This window comes from Chelonia mydas, chromosome 10 (assembly GCF_015237465.2).
Source record: "Chelonia mydas isolate rCheMyd1 chromosome 10, rCheMyd1.pri.v2, whole genome shotgun sequence".
Classification (NCBI taxonomy): Eukaryota; Metazoa; Chordata; order Testudines; family Cheloniidae; genus Chelonia; species Chelonia mydas.
Window position 1 is genome coordinate 54,668,751 of NC_051250.2, and position 26,772 is coordinate 54,695,522.

The 26,772-nt window shown below is 40.6% G+C and overlaps 1 protein-coding gene across 2 annotated transcripts in view; it reads right to left on the reverse strand.

Annotated features, from left to right (window-relative positions):
- Nucleotides 1-26,772, reverse strand: part of FAM189A1 (family with sequence similarity 189 member A1) — a 383,608-nt gene that overhangs the window by 221,563 nt on the left and 135,273 nt on the right. For both annotated transcript variants that reach the window (XM_037910747.2, XM_043523432.1), the window contains exon 2: nt 19,938-19,994. In XM_037910747.2, coding sequence (XP_037766675.1) covers nt 19,938-19,994 — 57 coding nt within the window. The remainder of the gene's footprint in view (nt 1-19,937; nt 19,995-26,772) is intronic.

Below are 26,772 nucleotides of genomic sequence, written 5' to 3' on the forward strand. Positions count from 1 at the left end.
TTCCGGAGTGTTGCACTGTGGGTAGCTATCCCACAGTTCCCGCAGTCTCCGCTGCCCATTGGAATTCTGGGTTGAGATCCCAATGCCTGATGGGGCTAAAACATTGTCGCGGGTGGTTCTGGATACATATCGTCAGGCCCCCGTTCCCTCCCTCCCTCCCTCCCTCCCTGAAAGCAGCAGCAGACAATCGTTTCACGCCTTTTTTCTTGAGTTACCTGTGCAGACGCCATACCACGGCAAGCATGGAGCCCGCTCAGGTAACCATCACCATATGTCTCCTGGGTGCTGGCAGACATGGTACTGCATTGCTACACAGCAGCAGCAACCCCTTGCTTTGTGGCAGCAGACGGTACAATAGGACTGGTAGCCGTCATCGTCATGTCCGAGGTACTCCTGGCCACGTCGGCCAGGAGCGCCTGGGCAGACATGGGTGCAGGGACTACATTAGAAGTGACTTGACCAGGTCATTCTCTTTAGTCCTGCAGTCAGTCCTATTGAACCATCTTATGGTGAGCAGGCAGGCGATACGGATTGCTAGCAGTCCTATTGAACCATCTTCTGCGGGGCAGGCAAGAGATGAGGATGGCTAGCAGGCCTATTGTACCATCTTCTGCCAAGCAGCCATGAGATGTGGATGGCTTGCAGTCCTTCTGCACCATCTGCTGCCAGCCAAAGATGTAAAAGATAGATGGAGTGGATCAAAACAAGAAATAGATCAGATTTGTTTTGTACTCATTTGCTTCCCCGCCCCCTGCGTCTAGGGGACTCATTCCTCTAGGTCACACTGCAGTCACTCACAGAGAAGGTGCAGCGAGGTAAATCTAGCCATGTATCAATCAGAGGCCAGACCAACCTGCTTGTTCCAATAAGAACAATTACTTAGATGCACCATTTAATATTTGATCTTATAAACTTGGTTCTTGTCCTCGGATGAACAAATCTATAATAAAACAAAATATGTGCCAAATGTAGGAAAAAAGAATAAGAAACTGATTAACAAAATGACTGAAGTCATGTTCTGTGTAGTATCTTCCTTTCAATGCCAGATCTTTTAACACATCACAATAAACAACAAATGTACATTTGCTAGCTTGGTACCAATGAACCTAGCTGATGCTGATATCACAAGTAAGGCAGAAAGGGAATGACACAAAATTACTGCCAATATACTTAAATATTTGCATACAAGCAATTCCCAGGCAATATAATTCATTAGCATGTCAGTTGTAGTTTGTACTATGAAAAGGAGTACTTGTGGCATCTTAGAGACTAACCAATTTATTTGAGCATAAGCTTAGTTCATGAAAGCCTACGCTCAAATAAATTGGTTAGTCTCTAAGGTGCCACAAGTACTCCTTTTCTTTTTGCGAATACAGACTAACACGGCTGTTACTCTGAAGTTTGTACTATGAGGCAGTAGAGTTATCAGGCATTAATGTCAGTAATGAAAAAATAATAACGAGGCAGACACACTATGCCTTGGAAAATAATCAATAAGCATTGGCTATTTCACAGCATAATCATTCAGTGGCAACATTTTTTTTCAGTAACTGATTTTATACAGTAAGTGCAAACACAGAAATACGGAACAGAACCAGTTTGATACATGAGCATCAACCTTGCATCTTGAAAACAAACCTTTCCACCTAGAATTTATTTTAAAAAGATGAGCTGTTTAAAAAAACTAGTGATTCTACTTCTTAAATATTTCCTTCCTTTTGCAAGATGTTTAATTTCATAGGCAATACTGAACAATGGCCCAGAGATAACCTGTGCCAGCCGATAGTGAAGAGGGAGGGGAGGCTGAGTGAGGGCAGCCAGCTTCAGCAGTGTTACTGAGCATGCTCAGGCCATGTGAGCATACTCTGTACAAGCCAAGCAGCAAATCTAGGGGAGCAAGTGACCCCACTCCCCCCCCGCCATGTGTTACCTCTGCAACTGCCAAATCAGATTTCACTGGAATGGTTTTCCTGGACATTCTGAAGACTAATTTTTGGGTCAACCCACTATCTGGGGAATGAACAAGCCAAGTCTGATAAAAATTGACTGATGTACCTAGCAAACTGTGAACACCACTGATAACCCTCTTAAGCTCAGTGAAAAGGATAACTTACAGCAGCTTAAAGCTGACTGTTTTGGACTATTATACTGGTCTTAGGCTAAGTTGGTTATACATACAAATAGTCTACTCAGAGAGTTATTTTGTTTTTTATAACTTGTTAATATCTGTGATAAACACATGGGGAGTAAACTTTACACTGCTTTATGGTATGGTGTGATCTAGGTATCAGTCACATGCTGCTGTATTTTGTTACTGAATGTAACACTGCTTGGAGAGGTTTCTTTTTCTTTCAAAGTAGCTGTGAGTAGGTAAGACTATTCCAATTCTATCTAGGATATATTTACATGCAGTGACCTTAGTCCAAGGTTTAATGGATTCTCCATTCTATATAATATTCAACAAAACACAGAAGATAGGATGTTGTTATGATGGTGGGTAATTTTCTACTTGCTTTGTGTTAATACTGAACAAATCATAAGTCCAATATCCATATACTGTAGCTCTAGTGCTTCATTTTCACTTGTTAGAACTCAAACTAGTCAAGAGATGTTTTCCCATCACTGGAATATTTGAGAGAACAACATTTTTTTCCAACCTCAAGGAGTGATGAAAAGTCAAAACATTTAAAATATTCAAAACTGAAAAATAAAAAAAAATAGTTTGGGTCAAAACATTCATTTCCATAATTTTTAAATATTTAATTTTGGTTGAGATCTTTTAAAACTTTTGTAGTCTAATTAGCTTAATATTTAAAATGAAAAGTTATTTTGAATTGTAAAACCAGAACTTTTCATTTTGAAAATGTCAAAGCTAACTGTTCTGAGTATTTTGTATTTCCCCTCCAATATTTTTTCCGATTTTGGTGAGTCAAACCTTTTTCATAAATAGTTTCCATTTTGACCAATAGGCATTTTTCAACTAAAAAGCTTTTTGCTGAAAAATTCCCAACCAGCTCTACTTACCACCTCACTAACCCACACTAATGGTGGGGAGCCACAGTGCAAACTGGTAAAATTACTGGATTACCACTTGCTCAGAATAGGGCCGGTATGAACAACTGTACACTATCCCTGGCACAGGTGCCGACTTCCGCTCGCACCAGTGGGTGCTCGACCCCTCTCTGCCCCGGGCCCCGCCCCGATTCCACCCCTGCCCTGCCCCCTCCCACCCCTTCCTCGAAGATCGCACCCCAACTCTGACCCCTCCCTGCTCCTATTCCAACTCCTTCTCCAAATCCCCCCCTGTCCCCCCCGCTTCCTCCCCTGCGCGCGCCATGTTCCCGCTTCTCCTGCCTTCCTCCCAGAGCTCACTACGCCGCCACGTTTGGTGGTGGCAAGTGCTGGGAGGTCAGTGGAGGAGTGGGGAAGTGGCACACTCAGGGGAGGAGGTGGAGGAGGAAGAGGTGGGGCACAGTTGGGGGGAGCTTGGCGGCTGGTGGATGCAGAGCACCCACTAATTTTTCCCCGTGGGTACTCCAGCTCCGGAGCACCCATGGAGTCGGCGCCTATGATCCCTGGGCCAATGGCGAAGCAAAACTTCATCCCATTGCCACGCGTCCCAATACTTGGCAAGAACTATGATTTTCTTGCTGATGCTGATACTTCTAGGGGGCAAAGATAGGTTTGCTGCTGCCAATGTCACAGGTGTGAAGAGGAAACAGCCACATCCTCACCAGAGAAAGGAAGCCTTTATCTTTCTTTATGCTCTTGTCCTTCAATTGCTTCTGCTGTGCTCCCAGCAACTGCTACAGGAGTAGAGTAAGGATGGACATCTCTTCCCTTTTGTGTGGGGAATAGGCTGGTTCTCAGCTCCGTCCCCCTCCCGTTCCCTGTATCCTTCCAAAGGAAGAGTGTGGGAGATGCAGCTAGGAGCCACCTTATTTCATTGGTTGCTCTTCACTCCCACAATGGGAAACAGAGTTGCAGGGGGAACAGTGGCCTGCTCACTGAAGTAGAAGTTACCTCAGCAGAAAAAGGGAAAAGCCTTTGAGAACAGAAGAGGCACCATAAGGCTCTAACCATGACTCAGGGCTTCACTGAATGCTGGGAACAAAGAGAGAGAGAGAATCCTCCTCCATTGACCTGTGGCAACATGACATAACCTGCATTGGCCTAGTACAGGAGTAGAATCTAATGCTCCACTTGAAAACCTACTTTCCATTTGGATTTGAAGTTTGTAGTTTCTGGAGCAAGTTTCACTGAGGTCCTACTGTACTTGGAACACACACAACAGAAAATATGGAATGTACTCTGTATGCACTTGCATACACAGTACATCATAAAAATTCATCATCAGTACATCATAAAAAGACATCATAAAAATTATATTCCCATATAGTGAGAGAAATGGTAAGAACTTACAAATGAGAAACTCTGTCACAAATCTACCCAAACGTCCCCTTCTTGCGCACTCACCAGACTGCTGTAAGAGGACCCAACTCACTGGACCCTGTGTGCGTTAAGCTGCTAGAGTCTGAACTGAGTCCAGGCACTGCCCACTAGCTGAAGGTCCACAGACACAATCCCAGGGTGCAGATCCTCTATGCAGCAGCTCCTTTCAAGAGCTGTAATCTCACAGTGCAGCTGCCTACCTCTGGGCCAATACTGACAGCTCAGATTCCCGACATAGCTTAAATACATCCTCTCCCAGAACTCCTTCTGTGTGGGTATTGTGGATCCACAGGCTAACTCCTCAAGGCATTTGATAGGTGTAACACAACAAACAGGCAGACACCCTTTGCACAGGATTCTAAAACACCATTTTTCTTTCTTTAATAGCTTGAGAAATGAATAGATTAATCCAAATGTAATAAACCCAGTACACCTTTCCCTGCTTCAGTTTTCTGAACGACGGAACCTCTCTCCCCACTTTAAGGTAGATTGCGTTCTTTGATCTTGGTTGGTCCCACAGTTAGCTCCTCTATCCCCACCTGCTATGACAGCATACCCGGCTCTTCCCTTACTGCCCAAAGCTTCCTATATCTCTTTCTGAGACCCTCAAGTTTATATGTCCCACTACCAACACTTGGTTCTTTTTCTTGCTGCTGGTAATTTTGCATGCTCTAAATCCCTGGTCCCCTACAGACAAGCTAGGGAAAGTGACTTCTCCCAGTTCCACCCAACCTCCCTGGTGTATGTACTGACCAATTACAACAATTTTCAGAACAGTTTCACAATATCAACCAGATATAATAAGTTGTACAGATTATCACATACTTTCATGAGCATTGAGTTCTATACTTTCATTCAAAAATTTGAGACAAGCCAAGGACATCTCTCACAGCATTATATCCAATGGGGCATGGAGTATGCAAAATAATATGTATTACATGTTTAACCTTTATATGACTGTAGTGCCCAAAGGTTATGATCAGAGTCAGGGTCCACTTATGCCATGTGCTGTACAAACACAAGAAGAAATTCACATTTTTGTCTTCAAAGAACAGTACAAACATTAACAAATCTTTACAAAATTTCTGTGATGTAGGTGAGTATAATCCTGTTTTAGAGATGGTGAACCAGCAACACAGAGGCTAAGTGATTTACCCCAGGGAATGCAGAAAACTGGTGACAGATATTATTCTCATCTGTACTATGAATGTTAAATTACTGATGTCACAGTCTTATCACAATACGAGATCGTTATTCTGAAATCAAACTAAGTAAACTATTATTTTATATCTATATATCTATAGATAGAGAGAGAGATCACTTTATTCCATTTTCAGCACATTTTTCTATCAAAGTAGTTCATAAATAAAGGCACATGGAGGAAGGACTTCATATATATATATATATAAAAGTTTGGTGGTATTTTAGGATTCTTTTCCTGTTTGTCCCTGTTTTACACATTTCCCATATGAAGAAACTTACACTGAAGTAAACAACATTTCAGAAATGGAAACGTTGCCTCCAAGGTCTTGTCTTCACTGCAAACTTAATTCGAGTTGTAACTCAAGAGTTCACTCTAACTCAAGTCCCTTCCACATAATAAACATGCTTAACTTGAGAGGGGCAATGCTGTTACTTGAGTTAAAGGCTAGGATACAGACTAACACTTAAGTTAGCACAATTCATCAGCTGTTAACATGACCACTCTGCAGCCTGGAGCAGGCTAGCTCTATTTGAGTGCCACTAGTTCTCCAATTTCTTCCCACAATTCCCTCATATGCCCAGAAAGGACAGACTAATTCACCCCAAAATTAACTTGCACAGAATTCATAGAGCAGCTCAGCTTAGTGAATTGAAAAGAACCATGGGATAAACTCTGGCCTTGTCTACATAAGAGGGTTAAGCCAATGTAAGTTATGCTAGTTAAATTACATAACTTACGTAACTTATGTCGACGTAGTTTAAATCGACTTAATATGGTATCTACACCACACTAGGTTAGTGGGAGACGCTCTCCTGCCAACATAGCTTCCTCCTCTTGTTGAGGTGGAATACTCAGCTTGACACGAGAGCGCTCTCCCGCTGACTTATTGTGTCTTCACCAGACAGACTAAATCAATGCTGCTGCATCAATTGCAGCAGCGCCGATTTAGCCCGTAGTGAAGACAAACTCTCAGAAAAGTCTTGAGTGAGTGCGGCACCAGTGTGGACGTAGCAGATTGAATGTTATCTCACAATGTGGCTACTCTGACTCCAGAGAAATAACTCAAGAAAACACAGCAGTGAAGGCATACCCCAAAACATGTCAATGTTGTCCTGAACATCAGCCTGAGGAAGTCGTTCCAAAAGTGACATGCAGCATTCCCTTCCCTCATGGGAACAAAACTACACATATTTCTGCACAGCAGCATATTCTACTGACAACAGACCTCAAAGATGGCCTTTAAAGATGCAACTATAATAAAACTACATTTTGTCCTCACTCAGAGTATTGTGCTCTGTTTCAAAAATACATAGCATGTCAGAAAGTCTCTGAATAAAGCTATATGCATGCCAGGGTTCTGAAGACCTTATGAAACACTTCAGCTTCACTCTTATGGTTAACATGATCATCAGAACACGTTCATGTATCTATAACATTATTGCTCAGAGCTGTGTAATTCCTCAGAGCCCTCTTTCTGAGCAAACAAAGGGGTTGGCAAACTTTTTTACTCTAGTTTTGAACCCATTTTATCCTACATAGGCTCTTATACCAATCTCATCACCACAGTACGAGTGTCTTTAAGCACATTAAGCAATGTGACTAACTTCTACCATGTATGGTTCATTCTTTCCTCTGGGGAAAAACTGTGTGCACAATGTAGTGTTTTGTTTGGATAGCAATATCTACATATAATTTTAAAAAATCCAGTGTATCTATAATTAAAGTAAAGCCAAAGAAGTGTCTTGCCTTGAAGCAGAAGACGGTTACGTTTGAGATGATTCTTAGTTTTGGGGGAACTGACTTCATTCCAGTCTTGCATCAACCCTGTACTATGCTTTGTTTCTTGCACAAATAAGCTATAACTGTGAGGTCGGCTGCTTCATCATGCCCACTTAGCAGAGCTATCGACCATGGTCCCCGTGCTCATCTCCGAGCTTTAAGTGACCTTTCTAATATCTTGTGGCCCAAGTGAAGATCAAGATCAAGACCTTGAATTTCACTCTATATTCTACAAAAAGCCAGTACAGAAAATGGAGGACAGGTATGATCTGCTCAAGTCAAGCATCAAAGGGTTCAGAACTTTCTTAGGAGACTGTGAAAAAGGAGCAAAAATTACTACAAAAATTGCAGTAAAAATAGATACATGATATATCCTATATGCTGACCACCCACTTCCATTCCTTTACTGTTTCTCATTTTTTCGTTCATCATTTATCAGCTGCATTCTTTTTAATTTGGCATTTGTCAGCTTTTTCCATTATTTTCATTCACCAATTGTTCAGTTATCATTTGTCAGACTTTTCTAGGCATTCTGATGTGCCAGCACTGTTTGTTTATCATTTGTTAGCCATATTTGTCTTTTCCTGTACTCCATCCACTCATTTGTCAGCTCCCCCGCCCCCTTTTTTTTTGGTATATTGACTGCCTCATAGATATTCATTAGCTTCACTAATTTGCTTCAGTTTGGCCTTATTTTGGCCTCATTTGTTTACTGTCATTCCCCTTTGATATGTGTCAGCTTTTGTGGTTCATTGCTGCCAGCTCCAAACCCATTTGTCTGTCTCCATTTGTTTACATATACAGGACCATCTACAGTCTGTTTTACTTTCTTGTGCTATTCTGATGTATCAAGACTTTGTAAGGGATGCTACTGGCACCTCAGCAATGGCTATCATTCGTTCACCAGCCTAAATTGGAAGCACCTCCATTAAAATCAATGGAGTTGCTCCAATACACACTGCTGTACAAGAACTGGCCCATAATCTACGTATGCCTAGAAAATTATACAAATGATAAAGATGCATTTTTTACTTTAGCCAATATTTTCCTTCAGAAGATCCATTGTAGGACTGAAAGGCAGCAGAACTGAGGGCTCCATTGTCCATGCCACCGAACAGATTTTTTTGGTGCATGTCAAGGGAAAGGTGGGGAATAAAGTTTGTGGATACACAAGGGTCAGGATTTGGTTAACAGTAAATTATAGCTGGCATTCATTAAAGTGGGGATGCCCGTATTTTCAGAAACCCAGGGTTGTTCTGGCAGTTTACTAGGATGCGGAGAGCCACTCCTAAATTATCTTACAAACAATATTATAAAAATAAATTACAGTCATATACGTGGATGTAGATTTTCCTTGCTAGATGAGCAGATATTGCTTATTAGAGTACAATACCCAGAAAAAACATAGCTGATCAATTTTTTCCTCACTTTGCAGTTCGTGTGAGAGGGAAGTCATGGTCTATGTTATAAGACACTGTCCTGCACTTGGCCCTAAGCACTTTAAACAGTTCTGCATTATAAATCATTGATCTACGATCCTAAATTAGTCAAAGATACAATGTGTCATCTATACCTTTAAAAAAAGAAATCTGAGTTATGAAAAGAAGAAGCACAATCCCAAAGCCTCCCATCCAAATATTTTTGTTGGTAACAGTAAAAGACGTGCTCAAAAATTGTTTAGGAGGTTTATTCTCAATTAATATAACTCAGCATGTTGTGTATACTATTAATTTGTATTCCTGGTAATATATTTAACATTAATTGTGCTATGGACAATTACACATATATCCTTTATTTTTTCAGCAGTAATTTTTTCTAGAGCTATGTCTTTATTATAGTAATTGCCCCCCTTTTTTTAATCTAATAGCTTCTGAATTTAATGAATCTTTGGGTTAAACTTTGTTTAGATTCCAGCTATCATGTATTTTTATATATACATACACACACTAACTTCCTTATTCTGTCCTCAGGTCTATATAGTGTGTTAGTAAGGAACATATGTATGAATGATTTTTCCTTACTAACATATATGCATGTATGTATTAATGATTTTTTCTAACTAACACACTACATAGACCTGACGAAAGAACAAGGAAGTTAGTAAAGAAAGAAAAATATTTTGCAGGTAAAGAAAATAAACTTCTTCATTGCAATACAGTTTAAAAAAATCTTCCAGATAACATGTCAGATTCATCCCTGGTGTAACTCTATTTAAGATGATGATGTTAAAACAGGGCTGAATTTGAACCAAGGTCTTTGGCTTATCTAGAATCATAGAAAAAAATGAAGAGAAGTAACTTAGTACAGTACAGGAATTACACCACTCTAGTAGTAATGTTGATTAACAACAATTCTTTTTAACATTACACAATTTATGTAATTAAAGAGTACCTATTGATCTGAATCCTGCAGTAGATATGAGTGTATCCAATAGACAATAATGGAGTTATAAATTCAGTATACTCACACTTGACAAGATTAAAATATGCTATACTTTAAATGAATATTTCCAACCATTCCCAGACATGCAAAAGTTATCCACATTATTTGTTGTGAATATGATATTTATCTTTAAAAATACACATCTGCCAAAATATTTTCATGCTGCATTAATTTTATAGTAAAAATATCAATCCATACACTTTATAAGAAAGAAGATACAATGATGGCAATGGCAGACAGACAGCCAGTATCAATATCTACAACTACATTGTTTTACCCACAAAGAAGGCTGTAGTGTTTTACAAGTATAAAGAAAGGACATGTTATTATCAAAGACAGCTTATGAAATGTGATCTTGAAGTCCCAAAAGCTTTTGTACTCAGTGTTTAGTAATATTTATAAACATAATGCTACAAGATAGGCTGTCTCCAAAGGCTTTTTAGAATGTTGTAGAATTGATGCAAATACATCAGTAATTGCATTGATTAATTGAACTCCATTATTAAATGCACCTTATTCTAGTATAAATGTTGGGACTCACTTTTGGATGCATCATAAAATGCCAAACTATTGAATACAATCTGTAAAATGAATTAACCTACTGTGCCATGATTGTGGCGTTGACATTAAGGGCCAAAAAGCAGGTCTACTCTGCTGTTGCCAAAAATTTGGTACAACCTATTATATCCAAAATTAAAGGAGTACAAACTATTAGAAGCTGGGAGTGCTTTTAGGAACACTTACATTCACAGTGGTTTCTACACTGTGTGGGACAAGACAATTCTACAAATCAACATTCTTATTTGCTTCTGGTTTTGACTGGGTCCTGACATTTTCTTTTTTATCTTTGAGTTTCTAGCTGCATATTTTAATAAATGCTCTTTTATGTCAGTTTTCCATTTACACTATTTTTCTTACTGACTGGTGACTTAGAGTAGAAATAGTACACTGAGTTAATAAGCAGGCTTTTAGTTTTCACTTTTTTTAAAATACTGAAACTATTTTACTAGTACAAGAGAATCCTACCTTGAGTATTTTACATATTTCATACCGCATCAGTTTTTAAAGAACGAAGACCCTAGTTTTAATATGATCAGTAAGAGATGTATGTTCATTTAGATGAAGGTCATGATCTTGAGTATAATGAGCCCCAAAGTGGATCTATAATGAATTTTCTGAATAAATTTTGAGCACTAATACACTTACATTAAATTGTATTAACCTTTTACTTGCACAGATTTTTGATAACATCATAAAGTTACATTTGATTCTATTTCTGAGATTTGGAGAGAAAACCCTACAGACGTTTTAGAATTCATGTCAAAGGTTATTATAATTCATATAGTTTGCAACTACTGCCTATAGAGAGAATGTACTATTGTACATGAAGTTAAAAGATCTTACAGATGAACTATGAAAACAGCTGCTACATAGATGGGACTGGCATCCACAGTACTATTCCATGGGGAAGGGAGTAACAGGAATAAAATAGAACAGAACATATCTGAAACAATTCATAATTAGATGATCTATTGTAGACATTTCTCAGTGGCTTAGATAGTTTCCTCAGCTGTTCTAATGAAAATAAATTAATGTAGAGAAAATATGGTTTTTAAATTAGCTTCTTTATATATACTCTTTAAATACAGCTAGATTATACTCTGATCAACATGGCACCAATGAGAACAAAACAGGAAAATGCAGATGAAACTATGAAAAGGTCCTTGATATTCTTCTTTGATTGCACTATGCCCAGAATATTTCAACAGAGGAGCAGAGTGAAAAATAATGGAATCTCAGTCTAAGGAGAACAAAAAGAAAAAAAACCCCAAAAACAAAACCAGCCAATCTAACTTTTCATTCTGTTGAATGGAAATCCATTTCAGTAACTGTAAGTTACATGCAACACATACTGATATGTAGTATGTAGTGACAAATATAAAAGAACTTACTCACCTTGTGCAGTAATGATGGTTCTTCGAGATGTGTCCCCCTATCGGTGCGCCACTTTAGGTGTATCTGCACCCGGTGCCTCTGACCAGAGATCTTTGGTAGCAGTGTCCATTTGGCCCACACATGCATTCTTTCTGCTCAAGGCAAATTAACACTGCATGGGTGAACCACCCTCAGTTCCTTCTCTATCGCAGAATCACTAACAAGAACTCCGAAGTAGAGGGGAGGAGTGTGGGTTGTGGAGCACCAATACAGACATACATCTTGAAGAATCATCATTACTGCACAAGGTGAGTAACTTCTTCTTCTTCAAGTAGTGTCCCTATGGGTTCTCCTCTAAGGTCACTCTGGAGCAGTATCTCCAATGGAGGGTTGGGGCTTCAGAGTCGAGTCTGTTAAAGACGACAATACAGTGGAGACAACAATGGCATCAGAAGAGGAGTCTCTTGTTCTGCATAGTGTTCTGCAAAAGTATGAGCAGATGCCCAGGTTGCTGCCCTGAAGATTTCTGGACTGGGAACGTCTTTAATAAAGGTGACCGAGATGGAAACTGACTTTGTGGAATGTGTATGGATTCCAGATGGAGGTACCAAATTACAAGCACAATAGCAGTAGTCTGATGGGGTCTCCACTCACCACCGCTGACGCCTCCTACTGGCTGCTCCGGGAATTAGCTCTTGTCAGCTGTGGAGCACCCTCTGCGCATGGTGACTCACCCGTCATCTGCTCGGGAACTGCCTTGCTCCCTGCTCGGCGGTGTCCACTTCAGGACACTGCCCTCTGGCAGTGCCCACTACTCCAGTCTCACCCTGTTCTGGGGGGGGAGGGGTAGTAACGACTGTCCTTCGGCTTGCACCTACCTCTGTGGCCAACCACAATCCCATCGTCTAGCCCCTCGTCTCAGGGGCAAGTTGCAGTCTGTCTTGGCCACACTCCTCTGTGGCCAGGTGCAGTGTAAGGGGGGACCCATCCGCTACTCTGGGTCCCGACCCTGGGACCCTCTAGCAGCAGCCTCTCTCTACCCTCCTTCTTTCCCCTCTTGTCCGCCTATCTTCCCTGGGCCACTTCCCCTTTGGCCCACTGCACCTTCTCGACCCCTTCTAGCAGAGACCACAGCCTGGCAGGTAACTGGGCCGGAGCTCTCCTCTGCTCCCCCAAGCCTGCCCAGCACTGCTCTGTCTAAGGTGCTACCTCCCTCACCTCAGGAGCCAGTCCTCCTCCCCTGCTAGCCAGGGAGAGACTGTCCTCTCCTCTGCTAGGCAGTCTTTATATAGGACCCAGCCCGGCCCTGACTGGCTCTCTACAGGCTTTCGTCGATTGGCTGCTGGTCTGTGCAGCTTCTCTGGCCTGTTCCAGCCCTTTTTCTCATAGGATGGGGCAGCCACCCCACCACAAGTACTTAATACGATTCAAGACACATTTAGAGAGTCTCTGAGCAGATATTACTGTACCTTTTGATCTTTCCACAATTGACAGGAAGCGCTTGGGAGATTTCCTAAAGGCCTTCTTCCTATCCAAATAGAAGGCCAAGGCTCTCCTAACATCAAGCATATGTATTATAGCTTCCCTGTTATCACGGTGAGGCTTTGGGTAAAATGTGGGAAGACGAATGAATTGGTTCATGTGAAAAGATGAAGTCACCTAGGGAACGAATTTTGGGTGTGGTTTGAGAGTGACCTTGTCTTTAAAGAAAATTGTGAAAGGGTGCGTGTGCACCATTAATGCCGCTATTTCTCCTATCCTCCTAGCCAAGGTGATAGCTACTAAGATTCCTATCTTCACTAATATATGTGCAAGAGAACACGTGGCCATAGGTTCAAAAGATGGTCTAGCTAGACTCCTTAGAACTAGATTCAGGCCCCACGTCGGCGTGGGGTGTCTGGATTGAGGGAAGAGGTACCCTGTGCCCTTGAGGAATCTTTGTTGCTGAGTGAGTAAAGACTGAATAACCCTCAATGTGCTGGTGGAAGGCTGTTATGGTCACAAGATGTATTTTGAGTGAGCTGAGGGATAGCCCTGCCCTCTTGAGGCCCAGTATGTAGTCTAGCATGACGGGGTGGGAGGAGGATACTGAGGTAATTTGTATAGAAGTACATCGAGACTATTTGATATGAAGGGACGACTACATGGGTGACCATTTGCCCTGAACCTTGTGGTTGTTCAGATAGGCTCCCTTGCCTATTAGGGATGCACCCAGGCTAGAAGCAATATTTGTGGGATTGTGTGAATGGGACCCCCCATGCATACATTCATAGGGCCCTTCCACCAATCCAGGTAGTCTTTGACCCTGAAGGGCATTGACAGAAGTTTGTCTAGTCTGTCTCTGTTTGGTACATAGACAGACCTGAGCCATGCCTGCAGGCACCGCATGTGTAGTCTGGCATGACATATCACAAACATGTATGCTGCCATGTGCCAGAGAAACTGGGGCAATGTCTGGATGGTGTATGTAGGCTGGCCTGAACTGTCTCTATGAGACTGGATAGAGTGTGAAACCTGTATTGTGGAAGCAGTGCCCTCACTTGTAATGAGTCGATGTAGGCACCTATGAACTCCAAGCACTGCACTGGAGTCAGGTTGATTTCAGGCACTGATTTGTGCACCCTAATGCATGAAGACATATATAGTCCTTTGGGTGTCTCAAAGAGGATCTTCGAAGGAGAGGGCTCTGAGAAGCCAGTCATCCAATTAAGGTAAATCATGATTCCCAGGTACATAGGTAAGCTGCTACTACAGAGAGGACCTTGGAGAATACTCTGAGTGTGGTGGAGAGGCCAAAGGGAAGTACTCTGTACTGATAATGGTCCTGACCGAAGGTAAACCTGAGGAATCGCCTGTGGGATGGCTGGATCGATATATGAAAGAAGGCATCTGGAAGGTCAAGGGCCGAGAACCAATCTCCCTGTTCTAGAGATGGGATAATAGCTGCTAGTGTGACCATCTTGAACGTTTGTGCCTTCACACATTTGTTCAGCGCTCTTACATCTAGTGTGGGTCTCCACCCTCCTTTTTTCTTGGGAATCAGGAAAGATCGAGAATAGAAGCCTTGCCTCTGAGGTGTACAGGAACGGGTTCTAAGGCTCCCAGGCACAGGAGGTGATCTGTTTCCTGTCTTAGTAGTTTCGTCCCTGAAGACGGACAGGGATGAGGGTTGGAGAGAAGGGAGGTGAAGTGGATAGAATACCCGTTGGAGATAATTTCCAAGACCCATCTGTCAGAAACCACTTTCTTCAAATTCTGGAGGAAAAGAGCAAGGCAACATCCAAAGGAATGTGAAAGGTCTGTAGGTTGCAGCTGATGTTGTGACAGGTGTCTTGGGCCCTCGACCAAAGCATCAAAACTGATCTTTCGAAATAGAGGGTTGGGATTCAGAGGCTGATGGTTTATGCCTCTGAATCTTAGGCCTCTTTCACTTCGGTTCATAGTAGTGTTGCAGTGATGGGTACTAAGCTAGTCAGAATCTATGGGATGACGGAGGACTGGATTTCCTTTTCTGTCCCAATGTGTAGATCCAGAGCAAGCGTAGTTTGGCCCTAGAGTCTTTGAGGGTATGGAGTGATGCACTGGTCTTATCCGCAAACAGTTTGGAGCTCTTGAAAGGGAGGGTCCTTGACCATCATCTGCACCTCCTTTGGCAATCCCAAGAGGTGTGGCCATGATACCTGACAAATCACTAACATCATTGACACCGAATGGCCTGCAGTATCCAAAGCATCCAGTGAGGTCTGGAGTGCCGTTCTCACCACTAGCTGTCCCTAATGTATGTTAGTCTGAAACTGTTCCCATTGAGTTTCTGACAGAAGGTCAATAAATATATGGAATTTGCCGTAGTTCATGTGATCTTATTTTGTCATTAAGGCCTCGTAATTTACAATTTGGAATTGCGAAGTTGCAGAGGAATATGACTTTTGGCCAAATAGATCTAACCTTTTCTGATCCCTATCACAAGGGATGACCTTAGCATGATGTTGTTGGCCACATGAGTTCACCACATCCACAATGATAGAGTTGTGTGGGGGATGTGAGAAGAGGAATTCTGAATCCTTGGAGGGCACATAAATACTTTTTATTGTCCCTTTTGCATGTTGGTGTGATAGAGGCTGGAGTTTGCCAAACGACCTTAGCAGGATCCAGGAGCACCTCGTTAACTGGGAGGTCTATTATCGATGAGGATGTGCACAATATATCCAGCAACTTGTGGATCTTAATCTCCTCAAGGTGAATTTTTAGTGTGCCTGCCACCCTTTTTGTGAGATCCTGGAACAACTTAAAAGAGGAAGTTATCCACCTTGTGCAGTAATGATGGTTCTTCGAGATGTCTCCCCCTATGGGTGCTGTAGGTATATGTGTGTCCTTGGGCCTCTAATTGTTGTCCCCTATGGACGGTGGTGGAGGCATCTCCGCCTAATCTGGGGAAGAGCAGGAGATGCTGGTTGATGGGGTAGCCTCCTCTCCTAGGCTGGCCTCTTGTTCCTCAAATGTTTCCTCTCAATGTTCTGGGGCTTTGGACGTAGAGGCTGTAGGAGACACTCACAGTAGGAGGCAATAGATGCTTGCAAAGTTAAGTGCCTGTATGCCACCCATAGATCCCAGTATGGCCACCGGGGTGGGAGGAAGGGCACAGGTGGCAGTATCCACAGGTGGTCATACCCACAGGGCTAAGGCTCAGACTGATGGTGAGATTGGGAAGGCACTCATTGGTGCAAAGCTGGGCCATCGTGTAAAGGTAGTGAAAGGACATCATCTTGGTCACTACCCGTACATAAATTGGTATCCACAGAACCGCAGGGCTGTCCTGGGAACCAAAGTGCTGAAATGAACAGAACATGGGGCTGCCACCCCCCAAGAGTCAGCGCCCCACGCTGGCAGTTCCTCCGGTGTGACTGTACTGTCTCCAGCCCTTCCGTCCCACACTGGGGTGGGCACCAGGCTCACCAGCAGCTGTCTCTGGTCGTGCACTTGTGTTCAAGCAGCGCACATGCCCCCGGACAGGAGATGCAGACAGCTGTGTGGAAGGGACAGGGGCAGCGTTGGGAGCGGGGCTGAGGGTGGTACAGCCACACCAGAGTAGCTGCTGGCGCGAGGCGCTAGCTCCCGGGAGTGGAGGCCCCATATTCTGCTCCTTTTACCATTGCGGTTCTGCAGATACTGATTTATATCCACAGATATCCGCGCAGGGTTCTAACTATCTGAGTCCTGGCTGGAAAGTGGTGGAGCTGATAAGGAGACTGGAGGTGAATGCCCCTGTGCGATTCCAGGGATCAAGACATGTTGGGTACTGAGGCCCCGGTACCACACAACAGGGATTCTGGAGTCCTGGTGACCATAAGATTGCTGGAAAATCAGAACTTCTGCGGTACTGTGGTGATCGGTACCTTCAGGCTCTGTCGGTGTTGACTCGCTGGTACCAAGGAGAGCCAGACATGCCTGGGGGATTCGGCAGGGTGTGTGTGTGTGTGTGTGTGTGTGTGTGTGTGTGTGTGTGTGTGTGTGTGTGTGTGTGTGTGTGTGTGTGTGTGTTAAAGATGTATGTTTGTTTTTATTTGTTTTAAACAGGGGGGAAACTAATGGAAACCTTATAAAACTGAAAAACATTGAACATTGAATGGAAGCTGTAAGAGCAGCTAACAAAACTGAATGTTAAGGTAAGAGAAAGCAGACTGCTATTAGCCGTATCTGGCCAAGGGCAGTTGAGAAGGAACTGAGGGTGGTTCATGCATGCAATGTTAATTAGCCTCAAGGCAGAAAAAGAGAGAGGGAGAGCATATGTGTGGGCCGAACACACACTGCTACCAAAGAACTTCAATCATAGGCGCAGGGCAGACACACCTACAGTGGAGCATGCATAGGGGCACTACTCGAAGAAGAAGCTAAGTTAACAGAGTATTCCTATACATCTGCACTGATTATGCACAAAATATATTAAATTAAGATTTAAAACATGTTCTACATCTACTAGCAGTGCTAATTACATAGTAATAAGATAATAAATACCCAGTACAATAAAAACTATTGCAGTGGAGCCTACTTACATAAATGCTTGTTCAAGAGTAAACTTTTTTAAAAAAGCCCATGAGTTAAACCAAAACACAAAGAAAAATACAGTGTTAACCCTTAGCATTAAATAAATATTTTGGAGAGGAATAATCCTCTTACAAGCTTCCAGAGCATCAAATGATAACAGAAAACAGAAGCTCACAGTTGCAGAATTGTGTTTGTACAACCCCTGTATGTCAAATGCATAGTCAATAACTTGGCATACACAATTGCATTAATAATCATGGTAATTACACACAAATAACGTATGCACAATTTGGAAAATCTGATTTGAAAGGTTTAAAGAATTTAACTATATATTGAAAGAGCAACAAAGTAGCCAAAATAATAGAGAGTTATTTTGGTGCAACACAGACGTCTGGTTTCTACTGCTGCTCAAATTTAGAAAGAGTTAACACAAACAGCAAAATCATTCAATTCAGTAATATCAACACCATCTCAATCCTTTGCAAGCATAAGGAAAAAGTAATAAAATAATCTGACTTAGCAACAAATCACAGGTTTGTTAATGGCTATATTACTGTCAATAAAACGTTTTTTTTCCCTTTGCTGTCACAAACAAACAGAACCCCCAACACAGCTCCTTTGTTTCGAGTGCTCGGATTTCAATACAATATTCACATTATATATGTTATGTTAGGAATTTTTTAATGTACAACACAGGACTAGGAGCACATTTGGTTTCTGTCTAAAGTGTTGTAGCCTAAAGTCAAAAGTGTTCAAGGTTTTTCTTTAATTTGCTCTTGGCAAATAAATCCTTTTTTCCTAAGTGAATGTCCCTAAGTATGTCCAATTAATGGATAGGCTCCATAAAACATTTTGGTAGCTCTTTTTGTTGAGAGACTATCTATATTCTAGATATTCATTCATACTCAATCGTCTGCTTGACAAGTTGAAATATGATAAATTATTCAGCCGAGGCTACTATCCATTTTGGATTAAAGTGAGGACTACTAAATGTTTTTTAAACTCATCAGCAAACTCGGCTTGCTGAATTATTATCTAAAGGATAAAAAATGAATACTATTCAATATTGGTTGGATATATCCTGTTTGAACATGAGAAAGCTTCATTGGTTCCCTGTACCATGCTTTAACACGATGACAAATAATACATAATGTTTATCAGTTAAATGGAAATAAATTTCCAAAAAGAATATGTTCAAAACACTTATTTTCTTTAGTTAATAACAGCAACTTTTATGATTAATGTAATTTTAGGTCATAACCAGGGAGAGGTATGCAACATGGTCCTTTTTACTAAAGTCCATGATTCTATAGTAAATGTGTTAAAGATGAAAACAGTCCCACATCTCTTTATTGGTTCTTTAATGAATATATGTAATGAGAACCATTCAATTCATAATTAGCATGTGGTATAACAAAGCCTCTTTTAAAATAATACTAGCAAGACATTTTTTACTTATTGGGGACATTAACTAGACCAGACAAACCAATAAAATAGCGGAAAGGTATCTTTTTAGTGTGCCTTTTAAGTCTTCTTCTACGAGAATTTGTAACATCCAAATGGTGGGGATATAGCTTGAAAGTTACAAGTTCATTAAAGTTCTGATGTAAAAATTTCTCTGTGTGCCCCAAACGTTTATTATTCTACACAGAAATAACAATTTCTGAGGATACCACAGGAGACCTGTGTGAAATGTTCAAAACAAAATTGTAAAGTAGTTGACACCTACTGGGCTCAAGATAAGTTGCAAATTAAATTTCACTAAAATTTTGAGCAAATCTAAATTGGGTTTTTGGTTTGCATTGAATGTGAAATGTGCAACTTGCCTGATGTAAAAAAAAACCTGATGAAGGTTTTGACTCAGTTTCACTTTGAGATTTGAGCAAAACTGGACCCCAAACTCAAAGTGAAAACTCAATGGGTTCAAACCCACAACACAAAGCCACTGAAAATATTTACACAAACGCTTAAGGAGAAAAGCGATGAGATGTACACAGTTCTTAAGTATGTTACTTTCAAATGTTTAACATCCATTGCAGGTCAAGGAACTGCATGACATGACTAAGAAAGCAATATCACTTACCACAAGTGAGAGAGGCCTTTTCCATGAGACAACGCCAATCAATCCTGACAACAGCACCTGAAATCAGGTGAAAAGGGTCAGCAAAGAGACACAGATTTTATACTAACACCTAAAAAAAGTAACAGTATCTTTTAAAAAAAAGAACAATACTCAAACAAACTGTAAGACAAGTGATTGGTTTCCAAAAGTGCTGGGACTAGAAAATAAATAGTACAAGATAGGCCATTGAAACAAATAATGTAGGCCATACTTATAGGATGGGGACTCTACACTGGGAAGCAGTGACTCTGAAAAATATTTGCGGGTCATAGTGAATAATCAGCTGAAGGTGAGCTCCCAGGCGGATGCTATGGCCAAAGGAACTAATGGGATCTTAGGATGCATAGACAAGGGAATCTCGAGTAGGAGGTTATTTTATCTCCGTATTTGGCACTGGCATGACTGCTGCTGGAATACTGTATCCAGTTTTAGTGCTAACAATTCAAGAATGATGTTGATAAATTGGAGAGGGTTCAGAGAAGAGCCATGAGAATGATTAAAGGATTAGAAAACATTTCTTACAGTGATAGTCTCAAAAAGTTCAATCTATTTAGCTTAGCAAAGAGAAGGTTAAAGGTTTATTTGATTACAGTCTCTAAGTAGCTATATGGGAACAGATATTTAATAATGAGCTCTTCAACTTAGCAGCAAACGGTTTAACACAATGCAGTGGCTGGAAGTTAAAGCTAGACAAATTCAGACTGGAAATAAGAGGTAATTTTTTTATTTTTTTTATTTTTTTTAAACCAGTGAGAGTAATTAACCTTTGGAACAATTTGTCAAGGGTAATGGTGGATTTGCCATCACTGACAATTTTGAAATCAATATTTAATGTTTTCTAAAAGATACGCTCTAGGAATTATTTTGGTTGAATTTCTATGGCCTGTGTTGTACAGGAGGTCAGACTAGATGATCATAATAGTCCCTTTTGGCTTTGGAATCTATGAAATCTCATGCTATTTTCAACATGGATGAAAACACATGGTACTGTAAATCTCTCAGCCTCTATCCCCCTACCCCACCCAGGTTTCTATAGAGATTTCAATCTGATTTCCAGATCAAAATGGTTCTAAAAGTTCAGAATAAGTCTCAGACCCATTTTCACCATTCACTAGTAAGTCACACGACCTGATGTGCTGTATGGTTTATTTTAGTTAATATTTTTTGTAACAACATTAACTGAAAGAAAACTTTCGGAGAGATTTTTTGCACTACCAGAATGGTTATGCATGGTCCTCCATTGCAATTTAATAGATAAACAGTTGGTGAAAATTCGCACAAACATATTGTAAAAATAAAACCTAACTTTTCCTACCATTTATTTGCTATGTGCATTAGTGCCAGTCAAAAACCTCTATTTCTGCAATCTAAAATGTCTAATAGCTCATAATGTGTAGCCATACCACTTCAAATACACACACACACATACACACACACACACACACACACACTCTTGTCTTAATGTGCAATATTATGCCATTACTTATTTGTAATCATGAAAGACTTTTGTTGCAACAGGAAAAAATGTGGTCTACAGGATATCTTCTAAATTATTCAGGCGATTGACAGATCTTAGGCAGTGATATGACAGATGAGTGACCATCTAAGGGTTATGCAGAGAGCCTTCATCACATAACTGAGTGACATGTTTTATAGAGCATATCATCAGAATTTGGAAATACTCAGATGGGCCAAATTTTACAGCTCTTGCTCCAGCAAAACTGAATCATTGAGAGTTTTACTCAAATATGGACTGCTTAGTTTCCAAGTAGAAGTGTGGTATCCGCACCAAGATCCATCCATGCAAACCAAACTGGGCTCTGAGAGTTAAGCATGTTCTTTCCTTCTCACACAAAATCTATAGTAATAAAAATGGTGAAGGCTCAATTATACTCTCATTTACAATGTTGTAATCCTTTTATAGCAGGGAAAAACAGGACACAGAAAGAAGTCACTATCCCGGTAGGAACAGCATAGCAGCAGCAGACACGGCGAGAGCAGGCACCGAATGCTCTATGCTCTGCCCTCTCACCTCTACTTAGGCCTGGTCTACACTAGGGGGTGGGGGCGAGCTAAGTCGGTCTAAGTTACGCAACTTCAACTACGAAAATAGCATAGCTGAAGTTGACGTACTTAGAGCTACTTACTGCGGTGTCTTCATTGCGGTAGGTCGACTGCTGACGCTCCCCTAGCGACTCCGCCTACCCTTCTCGCTCCAGTGAAGTACCAGAGTCAACGGGAGCGCGCTCGGCAGTTGATTTATTGCATCTTCACTAGACGCAATAAATTGACCCTCGCTGGATCAATTGCTCCGGAGGTAAGTGTAGACATGCCCTAAGACCATCTAGCCAGGAGAGCTGCTACAGTGCACAAACACCCAGTGACTTCTAGCTCCTCCCCAGTACCCTTATGGCAGCTGCCTCAGGACCATTCTCCCATGGATGGCAAATCCCCCAGGAGCCTCAAAAGGGGACACCTTACATAGCTGGAGCACCCTGCTGATATAGAGCAATGACATCATGTAATATTCAGTAATTCACTGACACTATCAGAATTAATATGCTTTGGACTCTTTAGGATTACTTGCACTATGCTTTATAACTTCTGCCATGTAAAAGGAAGCTGAGGACTAAATAAAAAAATTGGCCAAGGGGAGAGGGAGAGATGAAAGAAGAGAGCGTGTGTATGTATGTGTAAATGAGAGAGAGATATTTGGTTCAAATTAAAAACCAGTTAAAAACCAAACAGGAACAGGTAGAAAAAGACAAGGGAGTAATCAAAAAGTAATGCATGCTGATAGAGAAAGAATATGTGGTATAAAGATGATGATTTCACATGAGTTTGAGACAGCTGCATTAGTCACACCTCACCATCATGCATATGTAAATACTACATATTACAAAAACAAAAAAATAAAACCCAAAAACTTGTTTAAAATAGTTTTAAAGTATTTTATTGGGTCTAGCTCTCCATATCCCTCAGGCTTCAGACACAGGTGAGAATTACAATGAATTCAACTAGTTTCAGAGTAGCAGCCGTGTTAGTCTGTAATTGCAAAAAGAAAAGGAATACTAGTGGCACCTTAAAGACTAACAAATTTATTTGAGCATAAGCTTTCGTGGGCTAAAACCCACTTCATCGGATGCATTCAGTGGAAAGTACAGGGGGGAGATTTATATACATAGAGAACATGAAACAATGGGTGTTACCATACACACTGTAACCAGAGTGATCACTTAAGGTGAGCTATTACCAGCAGGAGAGCAGGGGGCGGGGGAAGGAGTGGAATCTTTTGTAGTGATAATCAAGGTGAGCCATTTCCAGCAGTTGACAAGAACGTCTGAGGAACCATGGGCGGGGGGGGCATAGTGGGGAAATAGTTTTACTTTGTGTAATGACCCATCCACACATCTTCAACAAAAAAACTTCAAAAACAGACTCTAACGAGAGACTGCTGAATTGGAATTAATTTGCAAACTGGACACAATTAACCTAGGCTTGAATAGAGACTGGGAGTGGATGGGTTAGGATTTCATTCTATTCATTTCTCCAAACAAATAAAAAACCAACCAACTAACTAAAAACAGTTAAGATTGCTCAACTGAACTTACACAACCAGGCAACCCCCACCCTCCAACACACACACAATATAAATAAATTAAATAAAAACTGAAATAAAAACTAAAACAAAAAAGCAAAACAACAACTCTAAGTTAAAATTTCATCCAACCCTTGCAACATAAAACTGTGATTTCTTCCTCTCCGCATTACATCTCCTCATTTATATCCACTTCTCCCAACACATAAGCCTCCTCCCTGTTAACTCCACATAGAACTTTGGGGGTAAAATCCTTGAGATCTGGACTGAACTGACTAATTCCAGTGGTGTCCTAAGGATACAGTATTCTCCCTGTCAGGCATCTGAGGAAGAAGTGGTTTGAGAGATATAAGTAGCCATACACAGAGTTATTAACATTGGTTAATTTTGTTATACTACATGGGCAATTCAATATGTATTAGTGGATAGTAATTTTGTATTGCATTTTTCAATTATCGTAAAGCATATAGAGATAAAGATAGGCATATCAAGAAATCTAAATAAATTAAAGTTTATTTTAGTCCAAATTCAACCCTCAGACATACAAATACAGCAACACTTAGTCAGTGGGAACTGAATGCTTATATATGAAAACAAAATTTGGTCCAGAAATTTAGGTTTAAAACTTATAATAAATACATTAAAATATAATACAACTTGCTCATCCTATCTGTGATTGTAACCCAATTTTTATATCAACAAGCACCATATAAGCTCCTACTATAAATATATGGCTGATGGACTTGCTACTTAACAAATAATGCTGCAGAATTATGACATGAAAAATATTTGTATCTGCTCTATGAGCTCACTGAAGTTAGGTGTTTTAGTGTGTTTTTTACACTACAAAACATTAATTTCATAGTCTGGAGCAATAAATTTTAGCAATAACTAGATTTGATGGGATTTAAGTTTGCTGAAAATTGTATTCAAGAAAAGTGCACACTGGAAAAGACATCTTTTTTGTATTTCCATTAGAACCTGTAAATGCATAAATTTTAAGATATTTTTCATTGTGAGACTTCAGTGTTAGCATCAGAGGAAAATACATACACAGGGGAAAACCCATGAAAGCATACTAAAAAGTAAATTGAAATCATCTTATGGATTCTGACACTAAAGCCAATATGCAGATAATATCAAGCATTGTTGTGTGTAGCTTGGATTCTACAATGTTTCTCATGTCATATATGCTAGACGTCTCTTATTACTGGAATTTTACTACAGTACTACATTTTTCTGAAAGTTGGCAAAGGCAGAGAAAAGGAATTTTTTTTTGCAGTTAATTAAATTTGTTCACATAGCTAGGATAGCCTATTATTACTATTATGATAAGTGTCCCTGGATTGATAATCCTGTAATGCAGAACTGCACTCAGGAAGGTAAAATGACAGGATTAGCAAATTCAATTTCAGGTTAGACAGCAACACGCTCTCAGTAAAACAAATGGGCTGACTGAAACAGTAAGGTAATTAAAAAAAACCTTAAGAAAAATAACAAGGTAAGTATTGGTATAAAACACACACACAAAACCACTATTTCTCAAACCTAATACAAGTGAGTAATTTCAAAAGGTGATTTGTTATACTGTAATTCCTCTGAGTAGAAATTCATTTGTACAATTTTTAATTGTCTTCAACAATTCTCCACTTTATTTCTATTTACCATATACTTCCCACTCTGCAAGTCAGCACCTACCTGCCACATTTAGGGCATTGCAGAAAGAGGAAGGGAGCAGTCCCTCTGGTTTTCTGAACTGCAGTTGTGCCTGGCCTTTACATAGGCCTGCAAGGTATGTCTGAATGGGAATTTCCTTCCACCCTCCCTGCTTGTGCACGACGTAAGGGCCAAGCACAATCTGACCTGTTATAAAAAGTCCCCTCCACCGATACTTTATGCTGCAACAATGTCTTTAATGTTACCATTGTACAGTTCACAAGCAGCAACTGTAATTCTGATAATTACAGATTATTTCTCATTTTTTTTACTCCACAAAACTCTAAATCTATTTAATCACTGACTTCACTGAAGTAACATCAAGGGTAAATTTGGGTCATTACTTATGTGCATTCTTTACTCCGTAAACAGAGACGATGTGAAAAGTTACCTCCAATGGCAAGAGCCATCAGCACTTTAAGCCGTAGTGATCATAACCATTTAGTTATAAAAGAGGACTCCAGAGAGCATATTATGGTAACTCACTGGATTTCATTAAGGAAGTAACAGTCTTCAAATAGAAAGTAATTTTTCCCCTTCTCTTCCATACACCCAGTTTTTCAGGAGCAAGCATTGTAAAATACTGCTGTTCAGCATCTTCTGTCTTTAGTATTTTCTTTCATTTTCACATTATATGAATACCAAATCCATTTTGGACAAAGTAAATAGAAATAAACAGGTTAAATATTATATATACAAAAACTCTAGCATTTGAAAGTGAGGAAATATGTGATTTTCAATTGCTCATGCAACCTTAATTCATCTTTCATGTGAGTTCAGCCTGAGCCCTGAATGAGACAAGGATCAAGTGGAAAAAATAGTTTGCGCTCATGTAATTAAGGTCATACGTCTGCAGAAAGGGGGAGAATTAAAGTTGCGTGGACAAACATAATTCCAGCATTTCGTTATTTTCTAGTGCTTGACTTTACAACCTAAATAACGTTCAATTTTATAGTTTGTACGTGTAATTTCCTAGCTATTTTTAAAGGGACAAAACAAATTCCATTTTGTACAATTGTAAGAAATTCCCTCATCATACATCATCAACAGGGTTTGAACTCTGAACCTCAAGCACCACAGCACAGATTTCTAACACATGAGCTACAGAACTAACTATATTAACTAGCACAAGGAGAAAATGGATCCCAGAGTTGGGAGAAGGACTGCTAGTGGAATCTGTTGCATACAAAGGGTGGTCATGGGGGAGCCCAATCCAGCTCATTCTCTTCCCTACCATGAGAGGTGGGAAGCTCCAGTACCTTGAGCTGAGTGCATTAGGTTTTAGTGGAAGACTTAACTGGGGTTTCTCCCTGATTACCGTCATCTCCCAGAAGTTGGGGGGCCTCCTGGCCCATGTTATGCCAACAAGTATTGGACACTAAGGCTGTGTGTTGGGGGGAGGGGTTTTGGGGGAGCCTGGCTTGGTTCTTTCTCAGCCCTCTCAAGAGATGGGGGAGCTGATGTCCCCAGGCAGAAATGAGA